Source organism: Dioscorea cayenensis, chromosome 4 (genome assembly GCF_009730915.1).
Source record: "Dioscorea cayenensis subsp. rotundata cultivar TDr96_F1 chromosome 4, TDr96_F1_v2_PseudoChromosome.rev07_lg8_w22 25.fasta, whole genome shotgun sequence".
NCBI classification, from domain to species: domain Eukaryota; kingdom Viridiplantae; phylum Streptophyta; class Magnoliopsida; order Dioscoreales; family Dioscoreaceae; genus Dioscorea; species Dioscorea cayenensis.
The window spans coordinates 2,305,450-2,317,976 of record NC_052474.1 but is presented as its reverse complement, the minus strand read 5'-3'; the positions used below and the strand labels follow the sequence as shown (position 1 = coordinate 2,317,976).

Genomic DNA, 12,527 nt, shown 5'->3' with positions numbered 1-12,527 from the left:
TTATTTTAAAAATAAATTCATTTCTTTCATGATGAAATGGCCTATCTTAAAATATTCTATATCATATAAAATCAAAAATAGTATCTAGTACGAATAAATGAAGAAAAATAACTAGTCATCCAAGGACATTTTCGTAATCTCATACCAGACACTGAGGCCAATTTCGTAAACTCAAGCATCATATTCTTCTATAAATATGCCCCATATCTGAGAGTGTAATCTAGGTAATAATTAATAAATGATCCCGTGAAAAAAAAAGGAAACAACTAAAACTACTAATTTTCTTTTTTTAAAAAAATCAAACTCAAATATAGAAACAAACTTTTAAAATTCAAAACTGTAACAAGAAAAGGAAAGGGTATATTCGTAAACTCAAATCGTCTTGTAATGATTCGTTACTCAAACGGTTAGCAAAGAATGGCATATAAAAGGGCACAAAGGGAAGATTGCCAATTTAGATCTTTCTGGAAACCCCGCGTTCTCATCCACACGGTGGTCTCCCGCCCTCTCCCTTCGGGAGGGTCGGAGCTCACTCCTTTGGATCCTTCAAGCTCCCAATCATGGCTTCTTGCAAGGAATTAGGGTACCGGAGCTCAGCTATGCTTGGGCGGAGTGCTTTGAAGCTCTTCCCCTTCCCTTGCCTCCGTGGCTCCCTCGCCCTACGACGTCGCGCACCTGGAGGACTCTCTGTCACTTCGTCTCTTGGCCCCGTCATCGGATCCGCCGCCGCCGTTGTCTCCGGTGGGTCGCACGCCGCTGTGACATCAACCCTGGCTCACGTTGCTGTCACGGCGGTTGCGATCGCCTCCGGCGCGTGTCTTTCTACAAAAGTTGATTTCCTCTGGCCTAGGGCGGAGCAGATGCCTGGTAAGGGGTTCTTGGATTCTTATCTTTGAGTCATGGTTTCAGATAGTTTATGAAGAATCCTTTGCTCATCTTGGATTTCTAATCTTGTGAGATGTAGTTCTTGATCTTAAATTTTATCTTCATCTGCGTGGATTATATTAATTACAGAAATCATCGAGGTATGAGTATATATTTAGATGAAATTCAGTATTTTTTCTGAGATGATGGATATCTTGCAAGAACTGTAAGAAGCTTTTTAGATTGTTTTAATATTTAAAGTGAATTTTCAGTGACAGATGCTATTACTAAATCCAGAATGACATATTTAGACATTTCTTGTCATCAATGATAGGCTCTACATAAATATATTTCATGTTGTATAAGTATTGTTATGCTGTATAAATGTGTGAAGTATTGTCAGTCATGTTAATCTTGATACTCTCGTGCTGGGTGTTTTTATAGGTATTGTTATTCGTGTTAATCATGATGTTCTTGTGCAGGACTTTTTAGTATAGTCAAATACTTTTAGTTTATGCTATGTAAAGAATTTGTTTTATTTTGTGCCTCATATTTCTTTTGTTGATTTTGTATGATGATACAGATTCTTTTGTACTTGATGGAGTGGATGTTACAGGGTACCCAATATTCAAAGAAGAAAAGGTTAGCATTATAAACTCAGGCTCGCTGTCATTTTTGTTTCATATTTTAATTATATTGTTGCTTTGTTGTTCCCATTCTTCTGATGGTAGGTGCAGAAGGCCATTGCATTTGCAAATAAGGCTCATCACGGCCAGTTTAGGAAGACAGGGGATCCTTATATTACTCATTGCATCCATACAGGAAAGATTTTGGCAGCTCTGGTTCCATCCACTGGTGAAAGAGTATATTTCCCTAATTCAATGCTCATTGCATTTTCTGCTAATAGTTTATAATTGCAAAAATACATGTTGATCCACTTTTTATACATAGTATAATCTTGTTCCTAAGTAATATTAGTCTTTCATTCTTCTTTCATGATTCGGTTTGTTCTTACAGGCTGTAAACACAGTTGTAGCTGGCATTCTTCATGATGTGGTTGATGACACAATAGAAAATCTGAGCTGCATAGAAGAACATTTTGGAGATGATGTTGCTCATCTAGTTGCTGGCGTGTCAAAATTAAGCTATGTAAATCAGGTATGCTACAAAGAATCATGGTTGTGCAAAAATGGTAACAGCTGAAATAATTGCAGAGCCTTTTTTAATCTCATCAGTAAGAACTCTGGATTTTTTTTTTAAAATTTTTAGTTTGTTTATTTGTTCACAATTGTCCTTCAATATCAATTTTCTAATGTAAAAGAAGGAAACAAGTGACTTTGCTTCTATTTGCTGATGTTTCAGACTGTACATTTTTTCACCAAATGCTGAAATCTTTCATTTTTAGACAATCTGATGAATAGATAGAGATTGAACCTCCTTTCAAAATCTTCATGGTAGCTAACTTTTAGCATAATGTTTGTTGGGTATCTAAGTTAAGAGAATTTTTATTTGACTGTATCTATTGTACAGTCTATTTGGAGGACTTGCATCAAACAGGAGGACCTAATCTTAGTGCTGCAGGTTACATTTCTGCAGTCCAAGTTTGTATGCAAGATTATGGGTGCAATAGAATGCATAGCACAAAAAGTACCAACTATGGAACTGAAGTAATGATTGAGAGTAGCTTGACCGCTTTTTCAGCAATATATATGGAAGATGTGGCTTATATAAATGCTGATCTAATTCCCATACTTAAATTATGATATTAGCACTTTTGAGTATAAATGTGTGCTTTTAATGTGTTATTTAGCAAGTTTGATTGATGCCTTAAGATTTTCACATGATGTGCCTCTGATATTCACATGGTTTGTAGATCAAGTTGTATGCAATCACAAATTGTGTACTATAATGAGTGTGTAAATCTGATAAAATTGCAGCTTTTACTAATTCATTACCTCTCTTATGTACACATTTTATGCAGCTGCTACGGCGTCATAGACGAAACAGTTTTAGTGAAAGTTCTTTGGATCCTGATGAGGTAAAATAATTGCAGCACTTGTAAGATGTTCTAAACCATAATAGTCTTTTCATTGATATTTTTCCACCCAGGTGTAGATTTCCACTGTCTTATGACTAAGATAAATAATCTTGCAAAACATGATACATTGAAGCTTGTACTGATCCCTTACCTGCTTAACTTCTGATCATTTTGAATTGTATTTTACATGGACATTGATTGCAAGCATTGATATAATCCCTTGGTTTTTGTGGTGTTTTGATCTATTTCACTGTTCCCTCCTGTCTTCTCATTATGGCAATTATTTGAGCTTGATTTAAAAATGAAAAAAAGTATATGATACACATTTTTTCTTCAGGTTGTGAGCCTATGGTATTTGCTCATTTTTCTTGTTACTGTTTTGATGCATTGAGTATGGAAGGAAGATTTAAGCTCAAAGCTTTTCATAAAATTAAAAGTTTGTGTTATTTGTGAAAAGCTAAACAATTCTTCAAACTTGGCAATTTAAAAGTTATACTTTTCAGCATCTTGTCTGTAATGACGGAAATCATGGAGTATGTTAAATGGCATCTATATTATTTGATCTATGAGTGTAATGTAATTTAATCACATGACTTACATAAGAAAAGCTTTTGTATTTAATATTATATTATTTGGTCTATGATTGTAATGTAATTTAATCACATGACTTGCATAAGAAAAGCTTTTGTATTTAATATTTTGGATCTTTTTATCTGTTTGTATGTTAGGCAAATAATCTGCGCGTTATGCTCTTGGGCATGGTTGATGATCCTCGTGTGGTTCTCATTAAGCTTGCTGACCGGCTGCATAACATGAGGACAATGTATTGTTTCGTCTTCCTCTTATTGCTTCCCAATGATCTAGAAAGATATCTGATATCTTAGAAGTTACATGTTTTTCATGTAGTCTGCAAAAGTTTAAGCACATCCATGATGAAAGTCTAGGTGCAACTATATCAGTAGTATATCTATTCGTTATAACAAATTGTAGAATCTCTTCTATGTACTTGGTTATTATGCTTCATCTTATCTGAAAGATTTTTATTTTTCTTACCCAACTTTTTCTTACCAAGACACATGAATAAGCATGGCGGCATCAGAAAGTGTTGATTTTGAAATTAGTTGTGTTGTTGAGTGTTGTTTTATTTAGTTTACTATCTTTGAGAATGAGTTCATCTCTATCTATTGAAAGCAAGTTAGTAGCATAAGCATTGGACAATATACTCTATTCTCAAACATATTCACAGTTGCACTAACAATTTATTGATATTTTTTTAATCTTATGACATTATTTCAATTCCGAATCTAGTGGGATATGTCAATATATCATGAACTATTCTCAATATGTACTGATTTTTATTTGATCTCATACAAGTTTATGGCTGTAGTTATGGAACACTTATGTTATGGGTAAGGTTCTGCCATTTTGCCTAGGTTTTACTACCTGAAACTACTAAACTACATGATTTTTTTTCAAGCATATATTCTTTGAATGCTATGAAATAGTTAGATGCATTATTTTCCTTTCAGTTATGCGTTGTCATTGCCCAAAGCTCATGCAGTTGCTCAGGAAACATTGTCTATATGGTGTTCCCTTGCTTCTCGATTGGGAGTTTGGGCTTTAAAAGCTGAAATGGAAGATTTGTGTTTTGCTGTACTTCAGGTTTGTTCATTAATTTTGCTCCTTAAATAGGCATTTATGGAGCATTTTTTGGCCAAAAGCGCATTTTTTATGCATTTGTGTTCTCTTTAGTAGTTTAGAACCTTGTTATTACTGATGAAGTTTGATCAATTCAATTGCAGAAAAAGTGAACCTTTTATTTCCCATCTTACCACTACTTCATGAACTAACTTAGATATCACAAAATGCCGTTCTTTGCCTTCTGTTAGCAGTAGAGGAATTTTGCTTTCCTATTGATTTAATTATTTTTCCTTACTTATATTTCAATTTAGTAATAAATGTTCTTTTCTTTGACTCATGCCATCTTGTTATCATCTTCAGGTCTCTTTATATGTTAAGTTCTGCTTTTCAGTGACAATGTGCTTCAGGCTTATGACAGTGTCAGTAGTTAAGAATTTTGCTAACTTAAATTCTTGACCTAGTTTTCTTTCTCAACTTCATTTGTCATAAGGTTATCAATAACTTGTTTTCTACGGTTTCATCTATACTGTCGTGATCATTAGTTCTGCTTTTATATGTTGTCACTATCTCCAATACATGGTTGGAAGAATTTCTTTTATGTTAAATCTTGTTATTTTTGTGTTAAGATGCCTCAATCTAATCCTAAATAAAGATCTAATAACAATGACTCAATGAGCTATGTTATGTCAAGATTCTTTGTCAGTACTAAATCACCCTTAAATTCTGTTTGATTTTATATATTGATGAAAGATTGTTTTATCCAATGGAAGTATGGAGCTCTTATTGCTAAGCTTTGTTTTAAGTTATACTGCCAGTGACACACGCATTTTTTTATTGTGATTAGTTTGAATAATCTTAGTGTCATTTTGAGTTTAATTGGGGGAAAAAATGATATATGCCATTATTTCTTTGTTTCACAAGATCATTTTTTATCTATATCTTATGAGTGCTGGTTAATATATTTTTCCCCTCCTAATCAAAGAAAGAGATTTATGACAGTGGCAGATTAGATTTGAAATTTTGATCATGATATGAAATAGATGGATGGGAGGAGAAAGCAGTGGACAATACAAGAGTAGAAAGAGAGATTCCTGCCATGCTTGCATATTGATTTCCTGCCTCTGAGATGGTGATTAAAATCAATGTTGATTGTTGTATGGCAGTTATGCTTATGAATAAAATAAATAGAAGAATCTACATATAACTCCTAATGAACGGAAGTTTTCATATCTTTATCTTATGTAGACTTTCTAATGAAGGGGCGAAAGGAGGGAAAATTCTAATTCTAGAAGGGGAAACGTGTTCTAAAGCAGTAAATACACTAGATCAAAGTGGTATTAAGGACATTTCTTCTTAATACTTCTAGGTTATACTAAAAGAAATGGAATCATGGCTATGCAAGTTCTTAGGCTGAAATTCCATGAAACTTGACCTATTGGTTTGGAAGATATGCATTAAGCATGATGCCTTTTTTGCACAGAATCAATTATTTGCCAGTGGTTATTGTCTAGATTACGGGAATTTTGTAGTACATCCAGTGTGTGAATTAATGACTTATTTATCTTATGCAGCCTCACACATTTCAGACAATGCGGGCTGAGCTTTCGTCCATGTGGCAGCCAAATAACAAGACTAGAAATCTGAGAAGGTTATCTACTAAAGCTGGCTTTATTGTACCATTGCAAGATACTAATTCCATTCCCAACCATGATTTGCCTGTTTCAACAAATGAGGAGAGGGGAAATATGAGGGTGAGGGCAACATGACCTGCATAATCTTCATTCTAGTAGAAACAAAGGCCCTAAATAAGATGTCAATCTGGTCTTATGTGGTGTGATATTGGGCTTGCTTGAACTGTGCATGTGCACATTGTGAGGTTCTGTAATGCCTAAAAGGTCTGATTTATCTCTTTTTACAGGATCTTTTGTATTCTGTGTTGCCATTTGACCTGTTGCTTGATCGAAGAAAACGAACAAGTTTTCTTGATAATCTCAAGAGCCACTCGGATGCTGCAGGAATGAAGCCTGAGGTTGTGAATGATGTTGGTATTGCCTTGGGATCCCTTGTAGTTTGTGAAGAAGCCCTTGAACAGGAGTTGCTAATATCAAATTCGTAAGAACTGTCATCCTCACTCTAGTAATATAGATATTAGAATTCTGTCATTTGATGTTCTATGTTGTCTGTAGCTACATCTTTCATTTTTTCCCCCAAAATAGATTACTTGTTTGTGGTTATTTTGGTGCAGTTATATTCCAGGAATGGAAATAACTCTCTCTAGTAGACTGAAAAGCTTGTACAGTATCTACTGCAAGGTATATCCAAAATCCTTTAATGTGTGTTTGCTGATCAGACAATAACTCTCTCTAGTAGGCTTGGCTGACTTATGTTTTTATTCATCATAAAGATATTAGGACACTGAATTGTGCTGTAGGTAGTTTTTAAAGTCATTAGTATTTGCTCAGCAGTTTAACAGCTCAAGTTTGTTTATGGCTATCAAACACTTACCCTGGAGGTAGATGTTTTATCCATATAACCTGGGGTAGGCTAATGTGAGAGACTCAGGATGTTGTAAGTACACAAACACAGATTTTCCTGATACATTTCAGAAGTTTCACAATACCTGGTTGAGAGGCTAAATCACTTTCATTTACTGAAGCGGCAGGAACAACTTATCTGATATTCTAAAGGTAAACATAAAAATTAAAAAAATAGTTTGTAAGTTCAGCTACTATGTCAACCAATTCTTTATGGTTTGACCTTAGAATGGACTGTTTCATGACCAAAAATTTCCTGCCTATGGGCTGTTCCTTCACCTTGGATTATACAATCACTTCATGAACCTTGACTTCCTAACATCTTCGTTCGATTGCACTTTTGCGTTGTGTTGAAAACATTTTTTTGTTCTGAATCACTTCTAACTGTGTTATAGCCTTTCCAGTTTCTAATAGAGTCTAGTTTGACTATATCAAGTTGACTCTCATTTCTCTAATGTGTTTCTATCAAGTTCAATATTTTATAGGAGTTCCTTATATCAAACTTACCACAAACAGATGAAACGGAAAGACATTAACATCAGACAAGTTTATGATGCTCGTGCACTAAGAGTTGTTGTTGGTGACAAGAATGGGAAATTACATGGACCCGCAGTCAAAAGCTGCTACAGTCTTCTTGATATTATACACAGGTAGCTAGTACAAGCAAGTTTGTGCTCATCATGTAGACTTCCCTGAGTACATCTATTTGCTGATGTCATTGCTTTAGCGTTGAATTGGCTGTTTTTTTTATTACAGTTGGAACAACTATTGGCGTTTTTCTTGGAAATTTACCCTGCATCTGTTGTATCAAACAACTTGTGCTCAAAACTAAATAATGAAATCAAGCTATTTTAAATTTTAATAGGCAAGCCTTGTATTCAGTTGTTGTTGTATTACAAGTCTGATCACTTATCTGATTCATAGTACTTCTTGACCATGTCATACAGGTTGTGGACCCCGATTGATGGTGAGTTTGATGATTACATTGTCAACCCTAAGCCAAGTGGTTACCAGGTAAATGTCATTTTATAATATGTGAAGATTAGCCTTTTAAATATTTAGCATGGTGAAATACATTTCTACAAATAGCTTTCATATCTATGTTCTTTTATTTTACAAATTGTATCTAAGAGTGTATGAAGCCTCACCTGAGGCCCTGAGATATTAATGGACTTGACTAGCAAGTGGCAGTTGATTAGATACTGAGAAAAATTTCTGTCATTAGACTAGGTACTACTACGATTAAGAGTAAGGGAAAGAACTGATTGATTATCTGGTTAAACAAATTAAGGAAGCTGTAGTTTTCTCTACTCTCTGAATTTCTTGGAATTCCATAACTTGATATACTGGCAAGGATCTCGAGTATTGAGAGTTGAGTTCAACATATGTATAAATAACCATACCATGTTTACTGTACAATGACCAATATTATATTTGCATATAATGCCTATGCCTGTGTCCACATGATAAAATTATAGTGGATATGATATATGCCAACATTGATGTGACCAATATGCTTTTTGTATTGCTTGCTTTGAATTTAATATGCAATGATATGTCTAGCATCTTGTTATGCCAGTTAAATGATCATTATATTTAATGTCTTATGCATGCATGGATTTTTTTTATAATTTTTTTATTATGATGTATAGAGAAATGATAATATAATAATAAATGCTGTAAGTATGGGCAAATTGTAAGTATGATGTTGAGTGTGGAAAAAATGATGCAAGTGCTTCATTTTTGTGTCTAATATGCATGGTTTGACTTGATGTTATGCTATTTTTTGTATGAACATGTGGTTTCGATCGAATTGATGTTATATACAATGAGTTAAAGGGTGTGATGTGAATCTAGTGATTTACTGTTGGATAAGTGGGTCTAATCCTATATCTACCAGTTAACAAGTGTCTTTTTTCCTGATTGTTTTCGGTTCTTTTCTTCTGATGGAAAGCGCCTTGTGTTTGCCTTGTTCTTGAATTTTCATTGTTATACTCCTGTTTTTGCAGTCACTGCATACTGCAGTGCTAGGTCCTGATAGCTCTCCTTTGGAAGTACAAATAAGAACCCAGGTACAATACTTCTAGCACGGATCATGCAGGAGAATCAAAATTATTGATCATCTGATTTTTATCATGGCACCTTTTGCATGAAGCGGATGCATGAGTATGCCGAATTTGGACTCGCTGCCCATTGGTTATACAAGGAGAGTAAGGATGAGACTGCTGGTAGCATGGATGATTCTAAGATCAAACCATCAACCTATGAAAATAATTATCTGGAGGATGAAACTTATGTTGAAGATAGTGTAAATAATAAGTATGCTTCCCTGAAAGTAGGGCATCCTGTTCTCAGAGTTGAGGGTAGTCAATTGCTTGCAGCTGTCATTGTCAGGTTTGGGATGTGAGCTTTGATGTTTAATCAGAACCTTCTTCATTTGTAGTTCAGAAATTCTTAGATTTTCTTTTGCAGGGTGGATAAAGGTGGAAGAGAGCTTCTAGTTGCTGTGAGCTTTGATCTCGAAGCTTCTGAATCAGTTGCAGAAAGACGATCTTCTATCCAGAAAAAACATTGGGAAGATTTTGCTAGGCTGTATAAAAAGGTCTGTTTTATTTATTTATTTATTTTTTATCTTTTTAAATCTTGCTAATGCTAGTGGGGAAATTTGGTATGAACAAAAGGCTTGATAACATTTTGTTCTTTTTTTTAATCTAATTTGATTAACCTTTAACAACACTATCATTGCAGATGAAATTGTTCAAACTAGCTGTGGTTTTGACGCTGCTCTTATCAGAAATTAGCATCCTCTTTAAATATTTGAAGTAGAATTTGCATTGTTTCACATACTATTAAGTCTTCTACCCATAACTGTGTGCCATTTATATTGATAACTTTACATTTTGAAATGCGTGGTATCTGAAAGTTATGAGATACTATATAGGGTTAAGATGTTGATTTCAAGGAAGTACCCTGCTTTTCCATTTAAATGACCATTTTTTATCATGATCATGTTATGTAATGCATGATTTCTATGCTGATAAATTCTCATATTGAAAGGCATAGTATCTGAAAATTGTGAGATATTAATGGGTTTATGCTGATGATTTCAAGCAAGCTATAACACTTCATAGGTTTGTGCTAATGATTTCAAGCAAGCTATGTGCTGAATTTCCATTAAAATGATCATCTTTTATCGTGATTATTATATGTAACGCATGGTATCTTGGTAAGACCGATGATCAATTTGATTTTTGGCCACAAAATCTGCCATTTTTTTTATGTTTATATATTGGCATGTAAATTTGGAAGGCATTTAACTGATTATGGTTAGGCTTTTCCATTGACATTGCTTAGAACATTGGTTGCTTGCTCATGACAATGACATTCACTTCAGCTAATTATCTGGATCTAATTGGTCTTTCAGGTTTCTGACCAGTGGTGGTTTGCGCCTGGGCATGGTGATTGGTGTACATGTCTTGAGAAGTACACATTAAGTCGAGATGGAATATTTCATAAGGTGAATTTTTTTTAATTATTATTGGTGCATATGTTGAAATTACTAAAGAATTTTCACAAGCAGCACATTTTAACATCGGAATTCTGTTCACTCAAAAAGTCATAGCATTTCACAGAACCAGTTATTTAATAAAATAAACTTCAGAAGTAGAGAATGGAATCTTTATCTGTAACAAGGTAATTTGATTTATAGTAGAAACTCTGTTGAGAATGTGTATATCAATGGTTGCTTCATATTTTGAAATGATGGCATCTTTTTAGAGTTTCTTTGCCATCCATGTTATTTTTCCTTTTCCTCTGCTGTATGTATTACGAATTCATGTTTAATTATCCAATGGATGAAATATCATATAATATAGGTATGCTTCAATAGGCTTTGGGTTTATTAATTTGATTTTCTGGTGCATTAGAATCTCTGTGTAATCACTAGGATTAAATTCTCAGGTACCATTTCGAAGGCTTGTATGCATCTAGGACATTGCCTTGGCCAGTGAACCATTTTATTGTTCATTGTTTATTTATTTTTTTATCTTGTTGATAGAGTAATTGGACCTCCATGTGAGTAGTACAATGCAATAATCTAATGAATAACAGTAGCCCCTGCATTACCTGCTTAGAATGGTGCTCCTTGCAGGAAGACCAATTCCAGCGCTTGCTGCCAACCTTCATCCAAGTACTAGATCTAACAGAGAAGGAAGAGGCTGAATATTGGATGGTTATGTCTGCCGTTGTTGAAGGGAAACAGATCCTTTCTGTTTCATCAGATTTAGCCAATGCTGAGAGATCCCGGTCTGAGTCTTTCAGTTATACTTCAACGGAAGATGGTATTAATAATAAGGTCAGTTACATCCTTGTCTTTTTTGCATGCCTTCATTCACTGACTTTATGAAAATTTGCTCTTCCATTGCTAAGATCGCTACTGCCTTGCATGTGCTCTAGTTTACTTCAAATTGTTCATTGTGTCTTTGCCCAGTTTGATCCATGGTATTGTGAACATATTATTGGCAACACAGGTGCTAGAGCTACGAAACCATTGCAACACATTTAGAGTAGAATCAGTCTATAACCTATATGAATGAGAGATATGCATGTATATCAGTATTCACCTAATTGTGGCTATCTTGTTGAATATTAATTTGCAAATGTTATGCCTGCTTAGTGAGTGTTTCCCTTCCGATATGGTTTATAGCTGGTGCTTTGAGCTCCTTTACAATAATAGGTGTATCTTTTGAGGACAATGCTTCAATGGGAGGAGCAGGTGCGGCATGGGGCAACCTTAGGACCAAGAAAAAATGTGACAACTTCATATGGTGAACCAAATTCTGTGCCTCTTGGTGAAGTAGTGATCATACGCTGGCCTCATGGTGAGATAGTGAGGATGAGATCTGGTAGTACTGCTGCCGATGCTGCTCATAGGATTGGCTTTGAGGGAAAGCTAGTTTTAGTTAATGGCCAGCTTGCTCTACCACATACTGAACTGAAGGATGGTGATATAGTGGAGATAAGATTATGATTACTCTCTTTATTAACAAGTTTTCATTGATTAAAATTGAAAGGCCCATTTCTGTGAGACGGAAGATGTCTCATCATTGAAGATGCAGGGTACGTTGAAGTGTAATTGGGCCCTAGCTCTTTGTACAGGTACTTCTCCATTGCATGATATTCCATTTTTATTTTCTGTACATATACATTTTAAGTAATAATAATAAATCATATGCAAGCACATATACATTTTTTTTTATAATAAGGAATTTAGATTTTTGGGCTGTATTATTTTTACATTTTTTGGTGGATCAACATAAACTTTGTTTGGCTAGAAATAGCCCGGTTTTGGTTGAAAATTAAGATGGAAACTGTATGTTGTTAGGACATGCTGATATATTTTGTGATCTGTCATTCATTCTGAAGATCTTCTGGAGGACATGAGAAAAAAA

The 12,527-nt window shown here is 34.6% G+C and overlaps 1 protein-coding gene across 1 annotated transcript; it reads left to right on the top strand.

Annotated features, from left to right (window-relative positions):
• The first annotated feature begins 470 nt into the window (after positions 1–470).
• Positions 471–12,318, top strand: LOC120258430. The gene is made up of 18 exons (XM_039265839.1): positions 471–867; positions 1,448–1,506; positions 1,596–1,727; positions 1,882–2,022; positions 2,846–2,902; positions 3,631–3,725; positions 4,432–4,564; positions 6,115–6,294; positions 6,462–6,655; positions 6,789–6,855; positions 7,594–7,727; positions 8,025–8,091; positions 9,087–9,149; positions 9,233–9,471; positions 9,550–9,679; positions 10,502–10,594; positions 11,228–11,431; positions 11,813–12,318. Exons 1-18 carry the CDS (start codon positions 561–563, stop codon positions 12,104–12,106), a joined length of 2,589 nt encoding a protein of 862 aa, XP_039121773.1. The 5' UTR covers positions 471–560; the 3' UTR covers positions 12,107–12,318.
• The last annotated feature ends 209 nt before the right edge of the window (positions 12,319–12,527 follow it).

Bases quoted from the DNA above. Each gene is read 5' to 3' on its own strand.
- LOC120258430 (XM_039265839.1), top strand. From the start codon at position 561: ATGGCTTCTTGCAAGGAATTAGGGTACCGGAGCTCAGCTATGCTTGGG. The intron at 6,856-7,593 runs GTATATCCAAAA...TACCACAAACAG, and splicing joins TGTACAGTATCTACTGCAAG to ATGAAACGGAAAGACATTAA. The intron at 8,092-9,086 runs GTAAATGTCATT...CTGTTTTTGCAG, and splicing joins CTAAGCCAAGTGGTTACCAG to TCACTGCATACTGCAGTGCT.